Source organism: Pithys albifrons, chromosome 8, assembly GCF_047495875.1.
Source record: "Pithys albifrons albifrons isolate INPA30051 chromosome 8, PitAlb_v1, whole genome shotgun sequence".
Lineage (NCBI taxonomy): Eukaryota > Metazoa > Chordata > Aves > Passeriformes > Thamnophilidae > Pithys > Pithys albifrons.
In genome coordinates this window covers 24146712-24171998 of record NC_092465.1, presented here as the reverse complement: position 1 = coordinate 24171998, position 25287 = coordinate 24146712, and the positions used below count along the sequence as shown (strand labels likewise).

Sequence of the window (25287 nt, the reverse complement as noted above, 5' to 3'; positions counted from 1 at the left end):
ATTAATTCAGACCTTTCTGACCCCAATTTTTTGGTTTTTTAGAACCACCCAAGTTTTCTAAGAAGCTAGAGGCGGCAAAAGTAGTCAAGCAGGGTGACTCAGCCCGTCTTGAGTGCAAAGTAAGTGGATCTCCAGAGATGAAAGTAGTGTGGTTCAGAAATGACCATGAAATTGTTGCCAGTGAAAAGTTCCGGACATCATTCATTGACTCTGTGGCTGTGCTTGAAATGAATCATCTCAGTACTGATGAGAGTGGTGACTACATCTGTGAAGCTCACAACCCTGCCGGCAAGGCCAGCTGTAGCACCAAAGTCACAGTGAAAGGTTAGCTGTTCTCTTGTTCTCTGACTGTATCCTATTTTTCCCTGGTGGTTGTATCCCTTGGAAATCCACAGGAACATGAGTTTAATTTCTTGTTTGGGGACTGCCCTTTTCTTCATGTCATGTTTGTTTCTTGATGCCCCCTCATCTTTTCTGCCAGTGCCTGAACAAGAAAGATGATGTTCTTAATACAGAAGAATTCTAAACTAGTAGTTCCCCACTTCTACATTTTTAAATATCCAAGACAGATCTTGGCGGGGATTGCTATATAAAGGAGCTGAAATATGAAGAAAAAAGAATATACACAAACTGACTAGTATCAGTTTTACACCGTGTCTGAGAGATTACTGCCGGCTAAATGAGATCCGTACCCTCTCTGCCAAGGGTCCCCTTCCCTTTTATACAGAGGAGTTAAGGGGTCTGAATGCTCACCTGTGTGCAAGTTCTTTTCATAATGTGACCAGAAAATGAGGGAAGTCCTTGCCCATTCTGTAGATATTCTCAGAAGTCTTGTTGTTTAGAAGCTGGTATCAGTAAACTGTTTGATGGTCAAATAGCTCCAGACTCCTTTCTAAAAATGTTCTTTTCTTCCCTTGTTAGAACCTCCTGTCTTTAGCAGGAAGCCCTCTCCAGTAGACATTGTCAAAGGATCTGAGGTTAGCCTGGAATGTGAGATTTCAGGAACACCTCCATTTGATGTTACCTGGTACAAAGACAGGAGACAAATCCGCAGTAGTAAGAAATACAAGGTTACAGCCAAAAACTACCATACAAGCGTTCGCATTCTTAATGTTGAAGCTGCAGATGTTGGTGAATATCAGTGCAAAGCACAGAACGACGTAGGAAGTGACACTTGTTTATGCACTGTGAAGCTGAAAGGTAAAGTATTGGTACCTGTGCCTTCTACAGTGCTCCCAATGGCACTGCATTGCTCTTCTTTTCATAAATACTGTATTTACTATAACTGCGTATTTCTTCTTCAGAACCACCAAAGTTCTTGACTAAAATAAACAGCGTGACTGTTGTTGTTGGTGAACCAGTAGAGTTGCAAGCAAGAGTGGAGGGCTCCCAGCCAATCTCTGTGCAGTGGCTTAAAGATAAAGAGGAAGTTATTAGAGAAAGTGAAAATACGAAGATCACATTTATGGAAAATATTGCAACTTTACAATTTGTGTGCACAGAGACAAGCGATGCTGGAAAATACACCTGCCAGATCAGAAATGATGCTGGAAGTCGCGAGTGTATGGCTACCTTAACTATTCTAGGTTGGTAAAAAGCACAAATTCATGAAAGTCTATTTTAAAATTAGAAACTTGGCTATTTAGTGTCAGCAGTATGCTCTGCTATTGCCCTTGAGTTCAAAGCAATCAAAACAGAGAATCCTTCTCTCCCCAACAAGCAGCAGTCAGGTTCTATATTGCCCATTGCTCAGGGATAGGGATAAAAGGAACCACTCTGTAACTGAATTTTTAAGTCAAGTCATGTCTTCTGCTCATGCCTGCTTGGAGAGGGACAGGGATTTACATTTTTCTCCTAGGAGATTAAAATATTTGCGCTTTATTTTGTAGAGCATCTGAAATTTCAAGTTTAGAGTAGAATAAAGGATGGGGGGAAAACAACTGAAAAAAATCCACTCTCCAACAAACTGAAATTGCCTTAGTATCAAATGTGTAAACTCCATTTCATAGTGCTATAATACTTACAGGGAGTACTAATCAAATCCCCTTGTTTTCACCATACATGTTATCCATCTCTCCTTCCAGAGCCTGCAGTCATTGTAGAGAAAGCAGAGCCAATGAGAGTTACTATAGGAGATGCCTGTACTTTGGAGTGCAAAGTGGCAGGCACACCACAGCTTTCCACTGGGTGGTTCAAGGATGGCAAAGAGCTGATCAGCAGCCACAAATACAAAATTACTTTCGTTAATAATGTATCTACACTTAAAATTATGGATGCAGAAAAGGAAGATGGTGGATTGTACACTTTTGCAGTGCAAAACGACGTGGGGAAAAGCAGTTGCACCGCATCAGTTGATGTTTTAGGTTGGTTGGATATCTTGTCTTCTATCTTTTACAAAAACTTTTCTATAGACATGTTCTCTGTCCTTTCTTCCATTCCTTTCCTCGTTTTCTCTCTAACCATGGATTTATTATGTTTTCTTATGCAGATCGAATCATTCCTCCTTCTTTCACAAGAAAACTAAAGGAAACCCCTTGTGTTCTGGGTTCCTCAGCACTGCTGGAATGTAAAGTGTCAGGTTCACCTCCTATTTCTGTTACCTGGTTCCAAAATGGACTTAAGTTAGTCAATGGAGAAAAACATCAGATCTCCTTTTCAGATAACCTATGTATTTTAGAAGTTAATTCACTGAGCAACTCAGATACTGGAACTTACACCTGCAAAGCTACCAACACGGCTGGTTCAGATGAATGCAGTGCTGTATTGACCGTACAAGGTCAGTATATGATGGTCAGAAGCTCTCTGAACTGTTTCTTTCTCTTTCTCTCTTGAAATTGTCTCTTGTAAATACTCTTTGGGAAAATTATTGACAGAAAAATAAAGATTTTGCTCTTTATCTTCAATAGGTAAGTGAAAATACCAGAGTTATGCTGCAGGAACCTGTCTTATCTCTCTTTTTATCATGTTTAGAGCCACCTTCTTTTGAGAGGACACCAGAACCTCTGGATGTATTGCCAGGCGCCAGCATCACTTTGACATGTGTTGTCAGAGGAACTCCTCCTTTTAAGGTCAACTGGTTTAGAGGGGCCAATGAACTTGTGCCAGGGGACAAATGCAATATCTACTTGGAGGAATCCGTTGTGCAGCTTGAGTTATTTGATGTAACTCCTCCTCAAAGTGGAGAATATACTTGTCTAGTGACTAATGATGCTGGCAGGGCAAATTGTACAACACACCTTACAGTAAAAGGTTTGTAAAGATGACATCTATCTATTTACCTTAAAATTTTGTTTCCTTCTCTCCATCTGGCATGTTATGTTCAACATTTGTGACTTACTTTTCATTAGAGCCAGCTGTCTTTGTGAAGAAACTAAGTGATCAATATGTGGAGCCTGGCAAGCCCATCATCCTGGAGGGTACTTACTCAGGCAGCCTGCCCATCTCTGTGACATGGAAGAAGAATGGCCACACCATCACACAGTCTCAGAAGTGTAGCATCACCACCACAGAGAAATCCTGCATCCTGGAAATACTTGACAGCACCAAAGAAGATGCAGGAGAATATACTTGCCATGTTGAAAATGAGGCAGGAAGAGATATTTGTGAAGCTGTAGTGTCTACCCTGGGTGTGTGCTCCCTTTGCTTCTCTTTCTTGCCTTTTTTTCAAGTGTATGCTTTCCAAGGCCTGACACTGCAATGAGCCTATTTAACTGCTTCTCTTTTTTAGAACCTCCCTATTTTGTTACACGCTTGGAACCTCTTGAGGTGTCAGTTGGGGATTATACAACATTGCAATGTCATGTTGCTGGAACACCAGAAATTACTGTGTCTTGGTACAAAGGTGATACAAAACTCAGGTCTACTCCTGAGTACAAAGTGTTTTTTAAAGACAATGTTGCTACACTTATTTTCAACAAAGTGGTTATCAACGACAGCGGAGAATATATCTGCAAGGCAGAAAACAGTGTGGGAACTGCATCTACAAAGGCTCTCTTAACAGTTCAAGGTGATGATTTTATATTAACTTGCTAAAATTCTTTTTTCTCACAAAACTATCAAAAAAATTTGCTTGCTTCCTGGGGTGTGTTTACTGTTTACTTGCTTTCTTCCAGAGCGCAAACGACCACCTTCCTTTGCAAGAAAGTTAAAGGACATCGAGCACCCTGCTGGTTTACCCCTTAAATTTATGTGTCGGCTCAATGGCTCAGAACCCATTACTGTCACTTGGCACAAAGATGGTGTACTGCTAAGTGATGACCACAATGTGCACACATCCTTTGTAGATAATGTTGCAGTGCTGCAACTGGCACGAACTGAGATGAATCATACAGGGCAGTACTCCTGCACAGCCACCAATGCTGTGGGTACTGCCACCTCAAGTGCTAGGCTCACAGTGGCAGGTGTGTTGGCTTACAAAACTTTTGCCTGGATCACAGGGTCCTCTCTCTTATTTCATGCATGCAATGGTATCTGTGTGTTGTATTAACTTTTCTGTGAGGTGTATTACGTGGTTTTCTTGTGCTTCTAGAACCCAAGCAAGCACCTGTCTTTGACACCAAACCAGAATCTCTTGATGTCCCTTTTGGAGAAAGTGCTGACTTTGAATGTCACGTTACGGGAGCTCAGCCAATACACATAACCTGGTCCAAGGATGGTCGGGAGATCCGAACTGGAGGAAACTTCAATATTACATTTATAGGCAACACAGCTCACCTTCGAGTGCTCAGAGTGGGCAAAGGAGACTCTGGCCAATATACTTGTCAGGCTAGTAATGAAGCCGGGAAAGACTTTTGCTCAGCCCAACTCAGTGTTAAAGGTATTAATTCACCTTTGTTTGTGTGTTTTCTTTTTTCTTGGGTAAAGAGACCTCTTTGCCTCATCTTCCACTATATCTAATTTGGATATATATATAGAAAGTATCTTTCCAGACAGCAGACATAAACCATGAAGTGACCTTCTCCCAGCAGAAGCCGTTTGTGCCTGCAAAATCTCCAGGGAGAAAGGTCACTGTGTGACTCAGTTTGTAGAGAGAGTTGCAGTCACACTGATTTTTACTTTAGTGGTTAAACAACAGTCACTGTGGTATCATTCACAGCAATTACTATATGGAAAACAGTGGGTAAGTAAATACAGCTACTTTGCATTTGTTGGCCAGCAAACTCTAGTTTACTAAAGATTTCAACTGGAATTCTGAATTGTTGATTTAATCTAGACTATGCATCACTTAATTTCTTCATGCAGAAATATACTTTAAATATGTGTAAGCAAGTGAAGCTATTCCTACCGTGTTTCTGTTGCTCCTGGAGATGAAGAACTTGTCAAATCTTTCATGCTGGCCTGTTTCCTCTCAAACATAACAGCAAAATTTGCCTTGGCTGGAGCAACTGTCCATTGTATATTTCTTATAGCTTCAGCTGTCTGACGCAGCAAGGTCCAAAGTTGACAGAACATAGTTTTAGTTGTTGTCTTTGCCTTCTTTTCTCCATCTTCTGTCTTTCCTTGAGAGGAAATTTTGGTTGGGGTTGCAGCCAGCTGCTGTAGCAATCTTACTTTGTTGTGCCACAATACTCTTGTGCCTTCCAGAACTCTTGTTCAGCACTGTAGATTTCACAAGGCAAACAGGTATACTATACTTCTCTACATATTTATTCTGTTCTGCAGAACCTCCCAAGTTCATCAGGAAGCCTGAAGCTTTGCGGTTCGTGAAGCAGGGGGACACAGTTCAACTTGAATGTAAAATCAGTGGCACACCAGAGATCAGAATCGTGTGGTATAAAAATGATCAGACACTCCAGGCAAGCGACAGGCTCCACATGTCCTTTGCAGACTCCGTGGCGATGCTAACCCTCTTGGATGCTATTGCTGAAGATGCTGGAGATTACATATGTGAAGCCCATAACTCTGCGGGCACAGCCAGCTGCAGCACTTCAGTCACAGTGAAAGGTTAGCAACACAGCTCCACACACCACCAGAATCCCTGGGTGCCAGTCCCTGCTCCCAGCTGCATATCCCACGGGACGAGGAGCTGCTGCTGCAGCACTTGGTGGCTGCTGGGACAGCGTCTCTCAGTTGCTCTCACATTCAAATGCTGCTGTGTTTAAGCAGCGGAGATCAGGCAGGAAACAGTGGTGGGTGTTGAGCACTGTACAGCCATTCCTTTGGTCCCCCATTTAAGTCAGTTGCAACCTGAAAAAGGCAAGCTTTTCAAATCACAAGGAAAGTGTGGACTAGGTGGAGCACTAGCCATGGTGAGGGAGCTGGAAATACTTTTCAGCCGTCCCTCTGCCTCCTCTTTATACATCGTGATCCTGACAGGAATAAAGTTTAAGACGGAAGAGGAGGCTGTGTAGCTGAGCTTTCATGACTAGACAGAGCAGGGAGGAAGTTGGAATGTGATCCTGGAGAGCAGGGAGAGTGACTTTGGGGGAGAGACACTGAACACTGACTCCAAACAGGTGCAAAAGTCACATTTTCCACCCTTTGAACTTTGAGTGCTGGGATTTTTTAGCGGTCAGGCCACATATTTAGAAGTTATATATGTGTTTACAAGAATAAATGTAAGATCCCTTCCTGAATATGTTGCCTTCTGATACTATCCAGAAACCCACCCAGAGAAGCAGGCTCACACATTATGATGTGATTCTTTTTTTTTTATAGAGCCACCTGTTTTTAGCAAGGTGCCAAGCCCTGTGGACACTCTTAAAGGCTCAGATGTTATCCTCCAGTGTGAGATAGCAGGGACTCCACCCTTTGAGGTGGCTTGGTTCAAGGACCGAAGGCAGGTCAGGAGCAGCAAGAAATTCAAGGTGACAGCAAAGCACTCTGTTGCTAGTCTTCATATTCTCAATCTGGAATCTCAAGATACTGGAGAATATCAGTGCAAAGCTATGAATGAGGTGGGAAGTGACACTTGCACCTGCCCAGTGAAATTCAAAGGTTTGTATGCTAGAGAATCAACATCACTGTCATCTTTTCCTGATTTCCTGGCTGTCCTCTTTCAAGCAAGTATATACGATTAACTGTCCTCTGCCTCCTTGTTTTTGCCATCAGAACCCCCACGGTTTGCCAAGAAGCTGAGTGACACTGCAATCTTCATTGGGGAGCCAACAGCCCTGCAGGCAGTGGTGGAAGGATCCCCACCAATTTCTGTTGTCTGGCTTAAGGATAAGGGTGAAGTTATTAGAGAGAGTGAAAATGTTCAAATGTGGTTTATGGACAACATAGCAACTCTTGAGATTGCCAGTGCAGAGGGAGCTGACGTTGGGAAGTACATCTGTCAGATCAAAAATGATGCTGGCATGCGAGAGTGCTCTGCCTTTTTACAAGTCCTAGGTGGGTATAGCCTACTTCACATGTACTTTATCTCACAGCTTGCACAATTGCCTCTACTGGCCTTTGTTCTCTGCTTATATCCTGTCCTCACGAGTTTGGGGGTAGATTTCCTGGTCACACACAGATCTTCCTATTTCAGAACCGGCAGTCATCTTAGAGAAGACTGAGCCAATCACAGTAATGGCTGGCAATCCTTTTACCCTCGAGTGCAAAGTAGGAGGAACACCTGAACTTATCACGAAGTGGTACAAAGACGGCAGAGAGCTAAGGAGTGACCGCAAATACCAAATTACCTTTTTCAACAATATATCCACTTTGAAAGTCTTTTCTGCAGACAGGGGAGACAAGGGCTTGTATACTTTTGAGGTGCACAATGAAGTGGGGGACAGCAGCTGCACTTCCTCAGTTGATGTTTCAGGTCAGCTTTATGTATTTGTTGTTCACATTTCTCTTTAAAGGAAGCTTTCATTTTTTCCCCCATTCTTTCCAGTGAAAAAATAACCAAAATTCAACACTTCTCTTCCTGTTCTTCTGTCCTGTCCTACTTAGACCGTCTTGTTCCTCCTTCATTCTCAAGAAAATTAAAGGAAACAAATGGGGTGCTGGGATCCTCAGTGCTGCTGGAGTGCAAAGTGTCTGGCACATCCCCCATATCTGTGTCCTGGTTTCAAGATGGGAATGAGGTTGCTAGTGGAGAAAAATATGAAATCTCATTCTTGGATAATGTTTGTGCTTTGAAGCTGAATGCCCTGGATGTCACAGATACAGGGACATATACCTGTGTGGCAGCCAATGTGGCTGGGTCTGATGAATGCAGTGCCTTCTTGACTGTACAAGGTCAGTGGAAGGATACTATGACACCTTCAACGAAATTCTTCTTCCCTCTTCTCTTTCTTCTCTCTGCTTTCCCATGGTTTCTTTTTCATGTTTGGGGGGCTTGGGGGGATTTTTCATGTGGTTTCTTTTTTTAACTCAAACCTGCTCCAGTGTCCCCCTCACCCCCAGAGACTCTCCTATTAACATCTTTTCCCCCTCTTTTACTTCTTTGCATAATCCTTAGAACCACCTTCTTTTGTGAAGACACCCGATCCCCAGGAAGTTTTACCTGGAGCAAGTGTGACATTCATCAGCTACATCAAGGGTAGTGCACCCTTCAAAGTGACCTGGTTTCGAGGCATCAGGGAGCTGGTGCCAGACAGCAACTGCTCTATCTCTGTCACTGAGTCTATGGCACAGCTGCAGCTGTACAGCGTGGAGCCAGGTCACAGTGGGGACTATGCCTGTGTGGTCACAAATGATGCTGGCAGTGCCTCATGTACAACCCAGCTCTTTGTTAAAGGTGTGTTTGTGTGTGTGCATGAATGCACAATAATCTTCATTTACACTCTGCCTGCAGCACTTCTACATCTGTCCCTCTCACTATTGATTTATACCTCCTCACAGAGCCTGCAGTCTTTGTGAAGAAATTAAGTGATTTCAGTGTGGAGCAGGGGAAGTCCATTGTGCTGGAAAGCAGCTACATAGGCACCCCTCCCATCTCTATCACCTGGAAAAGAAATGGCATGCCCATTGCTCAGTCTCAACGTTGCAGTGTTACAACTACTGAAAAATCTGGCATTCTTGAAATCTTCAACAGCACAAAGAATGATGAAGGCGAATATACCTGTGAGGTGGCAAATGAGGCGGGTGGGGATGTTTGCCACAGTCTTGTATCTATCTTAGGTATGCATCACCCCTGATCCCCCTAAGGTACCCCAGTGGTGCGCTGTCTCTGCTCACCACGCTCTCTCCTTCTGTAGAACCACCCTATTTTGTCACACACCTGGACCGTGTGGAGGTGAAGGTTGGTGAGCCCTTGGTCTTAAAATGCCAGATTGGTGGTTCTCCGGAAATCAAGGTGTCCTGGTACAAAGACGACACCAAGCTCAGATCAACACAGGCTTACAAAATGCACTTCAAGAACAATGTGGCAACACTGGCATTCTCCACTGTGGAGGAGAGCAACATTGGAGACTATATCTGCAAAGCAGAAAATAGTGTCGGCTTCGCCACCTCCACAGCTTTGCTGGTTGTTAAAGGTGATGGGCCAAAGGCCATTCTTTTCTGGGGTATTTTGTAGGAACTCTTTGTTGTCTACACAAAGAGGTTCTTATTAATTTCAGAATTAATTAATTCTAGCTTGACAGGGTGGCTTCCTACTGATAGTGGTGATTATTATTGTTTTACAGAACGTCAACTTCCCCCTACATTCACCAGAAAACTAAAAGATATTCAGGAGGTGGTTGGTGCCCCAGTGACATTTGACTGCCGTATAAATGGCTCAGAGCCTATCCAGGTGTCTTGGTACAAGGACGGGGTTCTCTTAAGTGACAATGATAACATGCAGTCAGCCTTCTTAAATAATGTTGCAACTCTTCAAATCTTGGAAACTAGTATGGCTTACTGTGGCCAATATACTTGCTCAGCCCAAAATGCTCTGGGGACTGCATCTTCCAGTGCCAAACTTCTCCTCACAGGTTTGTAGCTCACACGTTAATGAAGATTTTTGTGCAACTTTGCTCTTTTATTTCCTCACCCTTTTTCCCACTCTACCTATTGTATGGTGGTGAGGGACAATGGGCATGGTGTGGTGAGGAGGGCTTGGTGGTGAGCTCTGCCATGCTTTCCTCTTTGCAGAACAACTACAGCCTCCCTTCTTTGACACCAAGCCAGTATCTATTGATGTGGCACTAGGGGAAAGTGCAGCTTTTAAGTGTCACATAACTGGTTCTGCTCCCATGAGGATTACTTGGACCAGAGACAACAGAGAGATTCGTCCCGGAGGCAACTACAAAATGACACTGGTGGAAAACACAGCCAGCCTGACAGTCCTAAAAGTTGGTAAAGCGGATGCTGGACTCTACACATGTACTGCCAGCAACAGTGTTGGAAAGGATGTGTGCGCAGCTCAGCTGGCTGTACAAGGTATTGCTGTGGGCTTTAGTGTTCCTAAGGCTTTTCTTTGCAAGACAGACACCTGGAAAACACAGTCCCAGACGTGCATTTATAAACCTTTACAAGAGGCTACACTACAATCTCTTATTTACTTTCAATATTATTGTAATACATAAATAGTTGTTTATCTTTCTTCTGATCTGGTATAATGCATGATTTTTCTTGTCAAAGGAATTTTTCCATTGAAACATTAACCCTGACTTAGTACCCTGTTGCGCCTTTGAATGAATGAGTGAATGATCCTGTTGGTCAGGATAATGTGATTTTCTACTCTTTCTCCAGCAGTGACAGTATTAGGTTGCCCAGGGCAGGGAAAGTAACTGAGAGAAACTCAGCTCATTTATGAGGCTTGAAATTATTTTTATTGGGTTTGCAGCTCCTACAAATAGTTTTACTCTTTCCCAGACTGAAAACATTGAAAACTGCTGTTCTAAACAGCAAAATTGGAGGATCTGAGAGCAGACTTGGTGACAGACATCCGTTCCACCAACACTTCACTTCTCCACATAGTGTGTGGATCTAGAAGTGAAATCTAAATTTATTACTGGATCGAACTGTCCTGGTATGGGTGACATTTGTGTATTAGTGCAATTTCCTCAGTGTAGGTGTGAACATATTTATAGCTGTTCCGGATATAGAAGAAGAAATGTGAAATACACAACTTAGATTATACTTGAGATCAAATATCCCTGTTGGTTTAGCACTTCCTTTCCTTTTTTTTGTTTGGTTTCTTTTTGTGTGTGTGTGTGTGTGTGTGTGTGTGTGTAGGGTTGTTGGAGGGGGTTTGTTTTGGTTGGTTGGTTGGTTTTGCCTTCTATGAATTTGGGGGGAAAATATTTCAATAGTAAATCATACTACTAAGACAAATAACACAAGAAGCTGAACTACCAGTAGCAAGATTTTATATTAATTGCTGTTTTATGTCTTAATGTGTTATTCGAGTGTGTTCTAACCATAGGGATTTTTCCTTGTGGGGGTGGAAAGAGTGTGTAAGACTGAGTTACTTGGATTCAGTAATAGAGGTGGTGTATTACATAGCTGAACTTACAGAAAACATTGAAAGATTGTAGCAAGAAATCTAATCTCTTTAAAGATAAGAAGCTGTTTTCCACCACAATCACAATTCTGTTTATTATTAATTAGGACATTGCTAATAAGATAATTTAACCAGAGTTACCAATCATGAAATGATGCCAACTGACTGTATTTATTCTCTTACTCTTCAAATCTTTATTCATAAAATCCTGAGCTGTTTTGGTTTTTTTTGAGGATTATTAATTTAATTTTTTTATCCTGAATTTACACTGGCATTCACTTCAGTCCTTTGGAATTTGTACAGTTTCCCTAGGGCTGTTAAATTAGTGATGCTGGTTGTATTCAGCCAATTTCTGTAGAATTTAGAAATTGGAAGGGCAATCTCTTTGTGTGCATTGATTTGCAGGTGTTTAATTTGAGCCTATGGTGCCTCACTTCTGTGACATGCAGCCCTTTGTTTGTAGAATTAAGATCTTTTGTTAATATGACCTTGAAAACCTCACAGCTTTTTATTAACTTTCTCATTTAAACACCTAATATTCCTAATCTGTGGTTTTAACAATTGCTTTGTGTTCTAGAAACTACTTTACATTCTAAATATATCCATTACTAATGTGTATATCCTAATTTTTTGAAAGGAGTGGAATGAACGTGTGACTACTCAACAACTGTTAGTATGCAGATATATAATCAACTCTTTTTCAAATTGAAATCTGATAGTAAATTTCTAAGATTCCAGGAATCCTGATATTAACAAGTCATTATTTATATTTTTAGAAACTCTTAGGATGTTCTGTTTCTAACAACACAGGATGTTCTGCAACTATCCCACAGGTTGAAGTAACCCACAATAAAATAGGTATTCTTCCTACACTTCACAGACAGACATGCAAAGAGGCACTTCATCCTGTTTTGCAGAAAGATTTGTTTGTTGTGCCCACGTTACCACCTCTTGGTTTTCCTCCTTATGTCTTTGATCCATGAGCATTCAGTCTCGTGATTCTAATCATCCATATGACACTTTTGACGAAAAGTCTCAAACCTCCACTCCTTTACTCCTTTACTTACCAAACAAAATGTAACCATCTGGCTTGTTTTACAGTCACAGGACGTTTAACACCAATTTCTGTAGTACCAGCCACCCCATAATTCTTCTCAGCATGATTATTTTGAAGCTCTTTTGCTACCTTAGCTCCTTAACTTTCATTCCTTATACGCAGCTTTATGCTTGGCTTTACATTAAATGTGTGAGGTTATAATCCAGATACATTTATTGACTATATAAATTATTAATGACATATTAAGATATAAAGCATTTGCTATAATGCCTAACATAAATGCTTTTCATAATTTTTCTTGACTAAACAGTTGAATTTTGCATTTCCATCAGGCATGTTGATTAATCATGTATTCTAAGAGGATATTGCTTAAAGAATAAGTAATGAATATATACAAGGACAGGTACAGCAAGTCAATAAAGTGAGGAGAAACTAACTGAAATGCATAAAGAGAACTTGTTTGCTTCTTAATCTAGATTTTGGACTAACATCAAATCATTAAAAAAATTTCATAACAATTGCAAAATCAGAATTTTTGCAGTCCTTAAGGTTTACAGTTTCTATTACTTATCTCCCTGCTTATTCAAAGAATCAGTGCAATTTAAGCATCATCTTCCCTTTTTGGCTTTCCAGAACCACCAAGGTTTATTAAGAAACTAGACTCCTCGAAACTTGTGAAAGAGCACGATTCTGTTATGTATGAATGCAAAGTAGGTGGATCTCCAGAAATCAAAGTCACCTGGTACAAAGGTGAAACAGAGATCCATCCCAGTGAAAAATACAGAATGTCCTTTGTGGATTCAGTGGCAGTCATTGAAATGCACAACCTCAGTGTTGAAGACAGCGGTGACTATACTTGTGAAGCTCAGAATCCGGCGGGTAGTGCAAGCACCAGTACTTCACTGAGAATAAAAGGTCAGAATCTCAGTTCTTTCCTTCCCTTTCTAGCTGTAAGAATCCTTGGGGGAAAGCTCTTAAATTCCACTTTCTTTAGAGAGGCCAAAACCTGTCTGACTAATGGCCAATCTCTTGCCTGTTTTTGAACTCTGTGGCAGATCTTTCTTATCTGTCGTTTATCTTTGCTATTCAGCATCAGAATGGCTACTTGAATGTCTGTCCTCTTCAACACAAACTGTAACTCTTTTTTTTTTCCAGCACCCCCTACTTTTAGCAAGAAGCCTCATCCAGTCCAGACCTTGAAAGGGTCTGATGTTCATCTGGAATGTGAGCTTCAGGGCACTCCTCCCTTCCAGATTTCATGGTATAAAGACAAAAGAGAAATTCGGAGCAGCAAGAAGTATAAGGTCATGTCTGAGAACTACACAACTAGTATTCACATTCTTAGTGTGGATACTGCAGATGTTGGTGAATATCACTGTAAAGCTGTAAATGATGTGGGAAGTGACTCCTGTATTGGCTCTGTAACACTGAGAGGTTTGTACAAAGATTGACACCTTCTGGCATTTCTTTTTTCCTGTCATTCTCCTCCTACTTTTCCGCTCCTGGCATGTTTTTCTTTACTGTTAAATATCTTCTCTTAAACAGCACCACCAACCTTTGTGAAGAAGCTGAGTGATCTCACTGTCGTAGTTGGGGAGTCAATTGAACTGCATGCTGAAGTGAAAGGATCACAGCCCATTTCTGTTCTGTGGTTAAAAGACAAAGGGGAAATCATTAGAGAAAGTGATAATCTTTGGATCTCCTATTCAGAAAACATTGCAACTATGCAGATTGGGAATGCAGAACCAACCAATGCTGGGAAATACATTTGTCAGATAAAAAATGATGCTGGAGTTCAGGAATGCTTTGCCACGGTGAAAGTGCTAGGTTGGTAGCATGAAATAAAAAACGCAATATGTTTTGAGATGCTTTCAAATTTAAAATATAATTATAATGATAACAGGTATTGCATTGTTGATTTAAATGTTTTTCTGACTTGCATTTCATTGCAGAACCTGCAGTCATTGTAGAGAAGCCAGGTCCAGTCAAAGTTACAGCTGGAGACTCATGTACTCTGGAATGCACAGTAGATGGAACACCAGAGCTTACTGCTAGATGGTTTAAGGATGGTAATGAGCTGTCCACTGACCATAAATATAAAATCAGTTTCTTCAACAAAGTATCTGGGCTTAAGATACTCAATGCAACACTAGAAGACAGTGGAGAATATACCTTTGAGGTGAAAAACAGTGTTGGTAAAAGCAGCTGCACAGCTTCAGTGCATGTTTCAGGTTAGTTGACTACTCTGTTTAAGTTACATCTGATCCTTTAGTTCCTTTAAAAAGCCTTCAGATAGCAAAGTGATTGTTGTGATTGGGAGCCTAGGAGACTCGTTGCTTGTATAATCTTAGGAGTACTTGGCATGCTACTTTGACAGGCATAGATAATAGATGCCTACCAAAACTGTGAGGGGCAGGAGTTGCTGAAAGGGCTTGATTTCTTTGGCTGGAATCTACATGTCTTCTTGGACAGCTGGTGCAATATCATTGCTTGTGAAAAAGAACATCAAAAATAAAAGATGTCCCTCAAAAATTGTGAATGAAAGCTTCAGCATATTCTTAACCGTCAACCTATATATTTTTCAAATACTGGGATGTGTAGGAGCAGATTGCTAAAGCAGATATGGCAAAAGAAGGGTCACTCATTTTATTATGCATGGAGAACTTCCTGCATTTTAAAATCCTATACAGTCATTTTTTTCTTTTTTTTTTTTTTTAAACAAATCCAGATCGTATTATACCTCCTTCTTTCACAAGAAAACTGAAAGAAACATATGGTCAGCTGGGTTCTTCTGCTGTACTAGAGTGCAAAGTTTATGGGTCACCACCTATTCTGGTTTCCTGGTTTCATGATGGACAAGAGATTACCAGTGGAGACAAGTATCAGGCTACCCTTACAGACAATACCTGTTCTCTGAAAGTGAATGGACTTCAGGAGTCTGATATGGGAACTTACTTGTGCACAGCTACCAATGTAGCTGGGTCTGATGAATGCAGCGCATTTTTGAGTGTTAGAGGTCAGTATCAGTAAGAAACCAGAATCAGAGGGCACAAATTTATTTTCAGAAAGACTTCATTTTTTGATTTGTTGCATATTCTTAATTACTGTGCTCTTCAAAAGAAGTTCAAATGTACTTCTTCTTTGTCTGTTTTATTTGTGTGCTTAGAACCACCATCTTTTGTGAAGAAACCCGAACCACTGGATGTTTTATCTGGGACCAATGTAACCTTTACTAGTATTATAAAAGGTTCCTCTCCATTGGAGGTTAAATGGTTCAGAGGCAGTGTTGAGCTAGTACCAGGACACAGATGCAATATCACCTTGCAAGATTCAGTTGCAGAACTGGAGCTGTTTGATGTACATCCACATGAGAGTGGAGATTACACCTGCCAGGTGTCTAATGAGGCAGGCAAAATTTCTTGCACTACACATCTTTTTGTCAAAGGTTTGTCCAGACTACTGCTTCTTATCCTTCTAAAGATGATCTTTTGGCTTTATTTAATTTCTTTTCTTCTCATTGTTCATTATAGAACCAGCTAAATTTGTGAAGAAGGTGAATGATTTAAGTGTAGAGAAAGGGAAAAATTTAATCTTGGAATGCACATATACGGGTACTCCTCCGATTTCAGTGACATGGAAGAAAAATGGAGTGAAAATAACCCACTCTGAAAAGTGTAGCATCACCACTACAGAAACATCTGCCATACTGGAAATCCCTAGCAGCAAACTAGAAGATCAGGGGCAATATTCTTGTCATATTGAAAATGATTCTGGGAAAGATAATTGCCATGGTGCAATCACAATACTAGGTGCGTCAAGACACCACCACTCCATCAAGTGTTATTTGAACTCTTAATGCTCATCGTGCAATATCTTTTTATGCTAATGGTCTTTCTTTGTCCTTCAGAACCACCTTACTTCATTACACCCTTGGAGCCAGTGCAGGTGACTGTTGGGGATTCTGCATCTTTACAGTGCCAGGTTGCTGGAACACCAGAAATGATTGTGTCATGGTACAAAGGCGATACAAAGCTCAGAGGAACTGCTACCATGAAAATGCACTTTAAGAACCAAATTGCTACTCTGGTTTTCAGCCAGGTAGACAGTAGTGACAGTGGGGAGTACATCTGCAAAGTAGAAAACACTGTTGGGGAAGCTGCTTCATCATCTTTGCTTACAGTTCAAGGTGAATATTTCAATTTTAAAAACAGGAATATGTCCTATTTTTCTTAAGTATGCTTTGCTGTTTTGAAAAACAAATATTACCTCTTCCTTGTAAAACACTTTACTGTTTTTTGATGTGTAAGGCACCATGTGGCACTGTCTTCTACTAACAAAGGCTAATAGAAATGTCACCACTGTTTTTCTGTAGTGTTACAAGCTTCTGCATCTTCTTTCTCTACCGAGGATATTTCTTTGATTGTTTCCACATTTAGCAGTCCTGAGGGTTAAGTAGGCTCACTGGGTGTAACTGAGGGTTAACTGAGGGTTATATGTTTTCTTGCAACCATATGCACAGGGCTCTTGTCACATCAGGTTCAAAGTAAATGATATGCTGAATAACATTTTTAATCGGAAGTTATGAGCAAGAATCCACCATACTCTGCAGTATATTACGCACTTGGTGAGTACAGCAACAGGTGCATATCTTCTGAAAACCCTCATTGTACAATACCTGTTTTCTTACAGAACGTAAACTTCCTCCTTCTTTTACACGAAAATTAAGGGATGTTCATGAAACTGTTGGCTTACCAGTTACGTTTGATTGCGGCATTGCTGGCTCAGAACCCATTGAAGTATCTTGGTTTAAAGATGGTGTACGTGTAAAAGAGGACTACAATGTTCACACATCCTTCGTAGATAATGTAGCAACTCTCCAGATTTTGAAGACAGATAGGAGACTTATTGGGCAATATACCTGCACAGCTACCAATGCTATTGGGACTGCTTCTTCTAGTGGCAGACTTGTCCTTACAGGTTGGTGGGCTGTGAAATATTTAGTGGAAGTATCTTATAAATAAGCTTTTCTTTATATATAAATTTAGTATTGTGCAAAAGATGCTTATTTCACAGAGTTTTAAAGTAAATGAAGATTTTAAAGTGATGCTTTTTAATTTCTTTCACTCTTCAGAAGGGAAGACTCCTCCATTCTTTGACATCCCAGTTACACCTGTGGATGGTATTATTGGTGAAAGTGCTGACTTCGAGTGTCATGTTTCTGGAACACAGCCTATTAGAGTCACTTGGGCAAAAGATAACCAAGAGATTAGAACGGGAAGAAACTATCAGATCAGTTATGTAGACAACACAGCCCATTTGACCATCTTGAAAGTTGGCAGGGATGATTCTGGAGTATATACATGCTATGCTAGCAATGAAGTTGGAAAGGACTCTTGCACAGCTGAACTGACTGTTAAAGGTACTGAATAGATAACATATCGTGTGTACATTTTTCTTTCTTCAATGATAAAGGAAGTTAGCCTTATTATTGCACAATAACTTTGAGAAAACTTTTGAGATGTAGACTGAAGTACCTTCATGGATATACTTATGGGTCTTTTAATGAAATTAGGAAGGGTGACTAACAATAGTGGGAAGAGAAATTATTTTCTTTGGCCTGCTTTCTTTATAGGCACCAGACTATTTCTTTTTTATAGGCTTTGGCCTATTTCTTAAGAACTTGACAAAACTCTTGGGAGTTTTTAAATAGTGCTCAGCCTAAATCAATGCAAGAGATTTTTTTTCTAGAAAAATTAACTATGACAGTGACTGTAAGAGCAAGATACCTGCTGTTTCTCTTAGCATAATTCACTATAAAAAATATATTCTATTTAAATAAGAGCAAAAAATTCCCCAATGTTTACTTTTTCTTGAAACATCTTCTTTAGAACTTTTCATCTCAAGTTAGATTCATGGAATTTATGTTCTTTTTTTTACAGAACGAAAAACTCCACCTACTTTTACTAAGAAACTCTCTGAAGCAATAGAAGAAACAGAGGGGAATGAACTTAAACTTGAGGGTCGTGTTTCCGGCTCTCAGCCTTTGACTGTTGCTTGGTACAAAAACAATCAGGAAGTCCATTCAAGTGCTCACTGCGAAATATCATTCAAAAACAACATATTGCTTTTGCATATAAAGGTCGTAGAGCAATCAGATGCTGGTTTGTACACCTGTAAAGTGTCCAATGAAGCAGGAAGTGTGTTGAGTACATCTTCTGTTGTTATCAGAGGTTGGTTGAAGTATTATTTTTCTTTGCTTCTTGCTTTTCTTTATTGTACTTAGCGGCAAATATATAGCTTCTCTCTTCTGAGCTGGTTATACTCATTGTAGCAGCAGTAATTTGTCCTGAGAAAGACATGATAAAACTCAGTTAAACCACAAAATATTTTAGTTTTGGGATTAAAAGACCCATTATTTTTCAGGGAGAAGCTTCTTTTATATTATTTGCAATTGCTAATTTAATGAGAACATTGAAACCTTTGTGCCATTTATGTTGAATTTTTAATCATCCTCTTTCCATGGAATAACAGGGGGCTTGTGCAATTGTGTCTAAGTTTAGGCAGTGTTGACAGTATGTCATGGCAGCATGTCACTTTATCATAATAGTCTTGCAGGAGATTGCATGTTTTTTTTCTTTAAAGGTTCTTCTATCATTTGCAGCCTAATAGTGCTTTAGTTCTTATACTATTTTCTTGCATGTACAAGTTCTTGCTGAGTGGGTAAAGACATTTCTTGTTTATATAGGAAACATGCTCTCATGCTGTCTTGATATTTATTGTATTTTTTAACATTACAATTGACATTCTCAGACTTCTATTTATTGTCCTTCATCCCTTGCCATTGTGTTCTTAAGAATCACATGTATTTATCTTTCTCTTATATTCTGGATCATACTTTCGCAAGTATTCACTCAAGCATTTTCATATTCCAGAACCTAAAAAGCCTCCAGTTTTTGACCAGCCTCTTCAGTCAGCAGCAGCAGAGGAAGGTGATACAGTACAGCTTAGCTGTCATGTCCAAGGATCACAGCCAATCCGGATTCAGTGGCTAAAGGCAGGGAGAGAAATCAGAGCTTCAGACAGATGCAACTTCAGCTTTGTTAATGGAGTAGCTCTTCTAGAGCTTGCTGCAGTTACCAAATCCGATTCAGGAGAATATGTATGCAAAGCTTCGAATGCAGCTGGCACTGATACTTGCAAAGCTAAAGTGACAGTTAAAGGTATAGTAACGTGGAGAAAATCGAGGCATATGATGGAAATGTCAACCAAAATCCTATCCCACTTTGTTTTCTGTGGAACAAAGTTCATAATCTCAATAATTTCGTAACAATTATTATTATTATTTAGTTCTTTGTAAAACTGTACAATCTAGTAAAATAGTATCTTTGACAATAATTTATATATAAATAGTGACATAAACAGTGGGAGATGAGGATCAAATCAATAGCTTATTCTTACCAAAAAGATTAAGGATTTAGTTTCTATACCTCAACACCAAATTTAAGTAAAAATGAAAGCCAAATGAGTGAAATTATTTGGACATGTATATTTTATGGAAAGGATGTGAACAGTACTGTTTATTAAAGGAAGGTGCAGAAGGAACTTGATTGAGCTTATGGCCTTAGAGGCTAGTTGTTTCAAGACTGTTACAGCTCTAAGACATTTTGCTCTTTTAGCTGAAAGAAAATACTGTCCTTCCTTGTAGATCTTGCCTTACAGTTACGTAAAAGACACAGAAGTTCAGTAGTAGGTACAAACAATATCCTTTTCCCTACACAGGTAGCCACAAGGCTAAGAACTACGTAAATGAAAAAAAAGTCCAACAGATCACTGATAAAAATATGCTAGTAACTCTTGTGGTGTAATATCCAGAAATCAACTGAAAAAAAAGACTATCTCACTAAAAACTAATCTATTTTAGAAAATGAGGTTTCTTATTTGCATTACCAACTATGAATTTGCACCCACGCAGAGTATAAATTAAATTTGCACCCACGTAGACTAAAAATTACCTAACTGAAGTTACTGAACAGCACATTGTAATTCAGTGTTCAGTTTCATCTGGAAAGTAAAATGCAAGTTGATTAAAACAATATTAAAGTATTTTATATTTTTATCACTTGCATATTATTTTGTTCCATCTCAGGGATTAATTTCTTTTTTCTTTACAATTTCCTCAGAAGCATCATCATGCATGAACATAAACTATTACCTGAAACCACCTATAACTATTTGACTCTATTTTTGTAGAAAAACCCGCAGCTGCACCAACAGCTAAGAAAGCAGAAGTGGAAGGCAAACTTTATTTTGTGTCAGAGCCTCAGAGTATCAAAGTCATGGAAAGTAAGAACTCTTTTCAAAACAGTACATTGTCTTCTATTTGCCTGCACCTTTTGTTTGAGATTATATCTCGCTGTCATAAAGAGGTGGAAAGACTTAGCTTCCTCATTTGCATCTTTCTGCAGAGACTGTTGCAAGATTTATTGCAAAAGTTGGGGGAGATCCAATTCCAAATGTTAAATGGATGAAGGGAAAATGGAGGCAACTCAACCAGGGAGGCCGCATTATAATCCAGCAGAGAGGAGATGAAGCCAAACTAGAAATAAAGGACACAATAAAAACTGATTCTGGCATGTACAAATGTGTAGCTTTTAACCAACATGGGGAAATTGAGAGGAGTGTAAACCTACAAGTTGAAGAAAGAAAGAAAGAAGTTGTTGAAGGGGATCTCAGGGCAAAACTAAAAAGGTATATTGAAAGTTTTTATAGATTAATTTGCTATCAACACAGAAGAAACTTTTAAAATTATACATCTCAGAACAAGATATAATTTTAAAATATTCATTAAATATGAATAACTGTACTAAAAATAGAAGCACCTGACTAGACTAAAGGATTCCACTGCACAAGGCAGCTCTAAACTGATTCAATTTTTCATTGAACAGCTTACTAGGAATGAAATGCTGTGTATTTAACTTATGTTATTGATTTGAATAGCACTCCAACAAAAAAGAAAGAAGAGGAAGAGCAACCTATTGATATCTTGGAACTTCTCAAAAATGTAGATCCCAAAGAATATGAGAAATATGCTCGCATGTATGGAATTACAGATTTTCGTGGCCTCCTGCAAGCCTTTGAGTTACTAAAGCAAACCCAAGCAGAAGAAAGCCATAGATTGGTAAGATACACTGTGACTGCAATACTGGCTTTCTTACAAGTGACGTGGTTCTTTTGAACAGATTTAGTGTCCACACTGAAGTTAGGATGTATGCGGGAATTTCTAGTTCCCAGTTCTCAATTCCTTGCATGCTCAAATCCAAGAAGAATAAATGGGCCATCTGGCCAAGTGTGTTCTGCCTTCATGACTTGACTGCAGCTGTTAAGATGGGAAGATATGCTAGTTACAGTACAGTTACAAAAAATCTGATGTAGGAATTAATTCTATGTTGGATAAACACAACAGCTTGACATTTAGTATCCTTTAATCTTTGAATATATTCTGCATTTTTATAGGAAATTGAGCTCACAGAAAAAGCTCAAAGGGAAGATCAGGAGTTTGATGAACTTGTAGCTTTTATTCAACAACGACTCTCACAAACGGAGGTAGTGTGATTTTGGACTAATTTGTGAAACATTCAAACCCGTAGCAGGGATCTTGAAACTAATTTAAACTAATATTTTTCAGCCTATTACTCTGATCAGAGACATTGAAAATCAGACGGTTTTAGCAGATGAGGATGCTGTCTTTGAATGTGAGATTAAAATTAACTATCCAGAAATTAAACTTTCATGGTACAAGGGAACCCAGAAATTGGACTCCAGTGACAAATATGAAATTACAATTGAAGGTGATCGCCACATACTGAGAATTAGGAACTGCCAGCCTGAGGATCAGGGAAATTTCAGAATAGTATGTGGACCACATATTGCCAGTGCCAGGCTAACTGTGATTGGTAAGTGTACTTTTGAAGTATGTTTTTGAAGTAATTTACACTTTATTTATTCCACTCTCTGATGTCTGCTTAAAATTTATGTTTTAACATGCTAATAGAACCTGCAGTTGAACGGCATCTTCATGACACTACTTTCAAGGAAGGAAAAACATGCACACTGACTTGTCAGTTCTCTATCCCAAATGCCAAGTCTCAGTGGTATAGAAATGGGAGACCCATTAAGATAGGAGGGAGATATTCAACACAAGTCTCTGACAAAGTGCACAAACTCATCATCAAGGACGTTAGAACAGAAGACGAGGGACAGTATACCTGCAAGCTTGACAGTCTAGAAACAACAGCAGATCTGGCCATTGAAGGTTTGTAAATATATAGAAACTCTTTATTACAATAGTGATAGTTTCTGGAGGTTCCATTAGCAGAACAAATGAAAATAAAAAGAATTTCTGAAAGTCATGTTCCCAAACTTGGAAATGGACTAAATAAGAAATGTCACTCTCCTTTCTCTTTGAACAGTAGTTATATACTTGGGTAAGTTAGTATTTTTGACTAAATCATCACTGATAAGGTCCTCTGGCCCTCAAACAATCTGAGTCATACTAGCTTCTATTTATTTTGATACTCTTATATTTCCCTTCAACTTTCTCTCTTAATTATTCTTTATCTTTAATTTCCCTTATGGCTACTCTTATAAAGTGTATCTGCACAGCAATCTTATTATAGTTACACTCTTATGTCTTCTAATCTTCATTCTTATATATAAAACTACATGGAAGATGGAATCCCTTTTTCTTACTGTACTTGGTCAAGATCTATTGTTATCATCTCATTATAAGGCAACTATCATGGAAAAAATAATGAGAAGGAATTAGCAAAGGTAACTGGTGTGATGGGGAATAACAATTGATTTCCTTTTTGTTTCTGAACACAGCGGAACCAATTCAGTTCACGAAGAGCATACAGAACATTGTTGTGAGTGAACACCAGTCTGCAACTTTTGAGTGCGAGGTGTCCTTCGATGATGCAGTGGTGACATGGTATAAAGGCCCCACTGAACTAAGAGAGAGTCCCAAGTACAGCTTCAGAAGTGAAGGTCGTTGCCATTACATGACTATTCACAATGTTAATGCAGAAGATGAAGGTAAAAATGCATGGAACATTTGTGCTAGTGCCGTTGTTTTCTCTGATTCTGTTGTCAGCTTTTGAATGATAAAAGCATATAAATACCAACATTCTTGGCTGCTGCAGGTGTATATTCTGTAATTGCTCGTCTTGAACCAAGAGGAGAAGCAAGAAGCACTGCAGAGCTCTATCTGGTAACCAAAGGTTAGCAACTTTTCTAAACAAATTTGTGATCATAGCCATGTGCAAATTTTTTTGTTTGAAATATTATCCTGGAAAAGTAAATAGTCCTAAAAGAAATCCAATCCTCTTTTGCAGAAATCAAACTGGAGTTGAAGCCACCAGGTAAAGTTCATGAGCAAGACTGTCACAAGGTCTTGTTTATACTCTGTCACAGATTTAGTGCATTGATCTGCTTTATTTTTTATTTTCAAATCTTTTTTCCTCGTTACAGAAAGTAAAACCTATATCCTTAAAAATATTTCTCATTCATAGATATGTGGAACTATTTATTCTCATTAATACTGGCAATGAATACTGCAGTAATTCCATCATCAGTGACATTAATGGGGGCCCTATTTTGTACAATATAGAAAGCTACATTCTCTAAAACATGCAAGTTTATTTTTGTGTGGATTTCTAAGGAACTGAACAATGAAGAGGTACCAATTAATAGATATGATGTCCTCTGTGCAACTGAAAGAAAATAATGGAGGAGACAAAATGGGTAGCAATCATCTTATGATATGCAGTGATCTTATTTTCTATATCTTCCTAAGAACCTACTCCAAATGTTGCAAGAATTATTGAGAAATAAAATGGAACATTGTATAGTCTGACCAAAGAAAGATTAATAAAACTAGTTATCTATTGGTTGGCTATCTTATTCTTGAGGAGCCAGCTACAATTCTTGTACATTACCAAAAAAAATGAAAGCACGGTGAACTACTATTCTTGGGGAGAGCATACTGATTTTTTTTATTAGTAAGTTAATTAAACATTTTGATTTTCTAGATGTTCCTGATGCTAAGGTTGCAGTTCCACCTCAAAAACCAGCTGAAGGTAGGGCAATAAACTGTACTTGTTCCATATTTTTTCTGAAGCAGAAAGCCAATGGGAACCTCAGAGAAAAGTCTTAGACAGCTAAGTGATAAGATTTAGTTAACTGTCCTTGTGTAAATACAATATGGACAAGGCTTGGCTTGGATAGGCTTCTTTGCTGTGTGGGAGATGAAAACTCTACACAGGTAGTGGTAGGAATGAAGCTTTTTCTTTTAAAAAAGAGTTAGTCCTTCCATCATGTTTCTGTACCAGTCTGTTGTTCGTTTGATCTTCCTTTTAGTTCTGTCTTCCTTTGTGATTTCTTTATTTTCAACTCTTCTTTTTGCCACAAAAATCTTTTAAACAAGCTGTCTAAATTACTACTCTTAAAAAAAATCTTTTAAAACCCTACATTGTATTGTATATTAATGCAAATGATCTCTCCCCAGGCTCTTCTATTGGAATACAGACTACAAACATTATTTACACTTCTGTTACATTACTAGCTTACTATGAGCCTTAGAAGCTCAGTCTTCTTGGATTTATTTTCAGAGTAATTTGGTAAATGTTTGCAGTGGCAGCAGGTGGGGGAAGATTTGATATCAGATGAATTACTATCAGCAAAAATAGGAGAGTGTTGGCAGCAAAGCAAATAAAGTTGAGAAGGTTCAGGATTCAAATAAGGGTAGAATGGGGACTCCCACTCAAAATATATTTATTCAGCTACTGTAAACTATCAGAATGAGCACCAT

General features: G+C 39.2%; 1 protein-coding gene across 1 annotated transcript in view; it reads left to right on the top strand.

Annotated features, from left to right (window-relative positions):
- TTN (titin) overlaps window positions 1-25287 on the top strand; it is a 240521-nt gene that overhangs the window by 64415 nt on the left and 150819 nt on the right. Inside the window, exons 65-106 of the mRNA XM_071562604.1 lie at window positions 43-324; window positions 922-1200; window positions 1305-1586; window positions 2085-2363; window positions 2489-2776; window positions 2971-3249; window positions 3348-3626; window positions 3728-4006; window positions 4113-4400; window positions 4529-4816; window positions 5662-5943; window positions 6658-6936; window positions 7051-7332; window positions 7472-7750; window positions 7882-8169; window positions 8393-8671; window positions 8776-9054; window positions 9132-9410; window positions 9561-9848; window positions 10009-10296; window positions 13053-13334; window positions 13575-13853; window positions 13965-14246; window positions 14372-14650; window positions 15148-15435; window positions 15586-15864; window positions 15950-16228; window positions 16327-16605; window positions 17109-17396; window positions 17551-17838; window positions 18359-18649; window positions 19352-19639; window positions 20670-20762; window positions 20885-21167; window positions 21417-21597; window positions 21933-22022; window positions 22105-22372; window positions 22471-22731; window positions 23304-23513; window positions 23621-23698; window positions 23813-23839; window positions 24509-24556. Coding sequence (XP_071418705.1) covers window positions 43-324; window positions 922-1200; window positions 1305-1586; window positions 2085-2363; window positions 2489-2776; window positions 2971-3249; window positions 3348-3626; window positions 3728-4006; window positions 4113-4400; window positions 4529-4816; window positions 5662-5943; window positions 6658-6936; window positions 7051-7332; window positions 7472-7750; window positions 7882-8169; window positions 8393-8671; window positions 8776-9054; window positions 9132-9410; window positions 9561-9848; window positions 10009-10296; window positions 13053-13334; window positions 13575-13853; window positions 13965-14246; window positions 14372-14650; window positions 15148-15435; window positions 15586-15864; window positions 15950-16228; window positions 16327-16605; window positions 17109-17396; window positions 17551-17838; window positions 18359-18649; window positions 19352-19639; window positions 20670-20762; window positions 20885-21167; window positions 21417-21597; window positions 21933-22022; window positions 22105-22372; window positions 22471-22731; window positions 23304-23513; window positions 23621-23698; window positions 23813-23839; window positions 24509-24556 — 10587 coding nt within the window. The remainder of the gene's footprint in view (window positions 1-42; window positions 325-921; window positions 1201-1304; window positions 1587-2084; window positions 2364-2488; window positions 2777-2970; window positions 3250-3347; window positions 3627-3727; window positions 4007-4112; window positions 4401-4528; window positions 4817-5661; window positions 5944-6657; window positions 6937-7050; window positions 7333-7471; window positions 7751-7881; window positions 8170-8392; window positions 8672-8775; window positions 9055-9131; window positions 9411-9560; window positions 9849-10008; window positions 10297-13052; window positions 13335-13574; window positions 13854-13964; window positions 14247-14371; window positions 14651-15147; window positions 15436-15585; window positions 15865-15949; window positions 16229-16326; window positions 16606-17108; window positions 17397-17550; window positions 17839-18358; window positions 18650-19351; window positions 19640-20669; window positions 20763-20884; window positions 21168-21416; window positions 21598-21932; window positions 22023-22104; window positions 22373-22470; window positions 22732-23303; window positions 23514-23620; window positions 23699-23812; window positions 23840-24508; window positions 24557-25287) is intronic.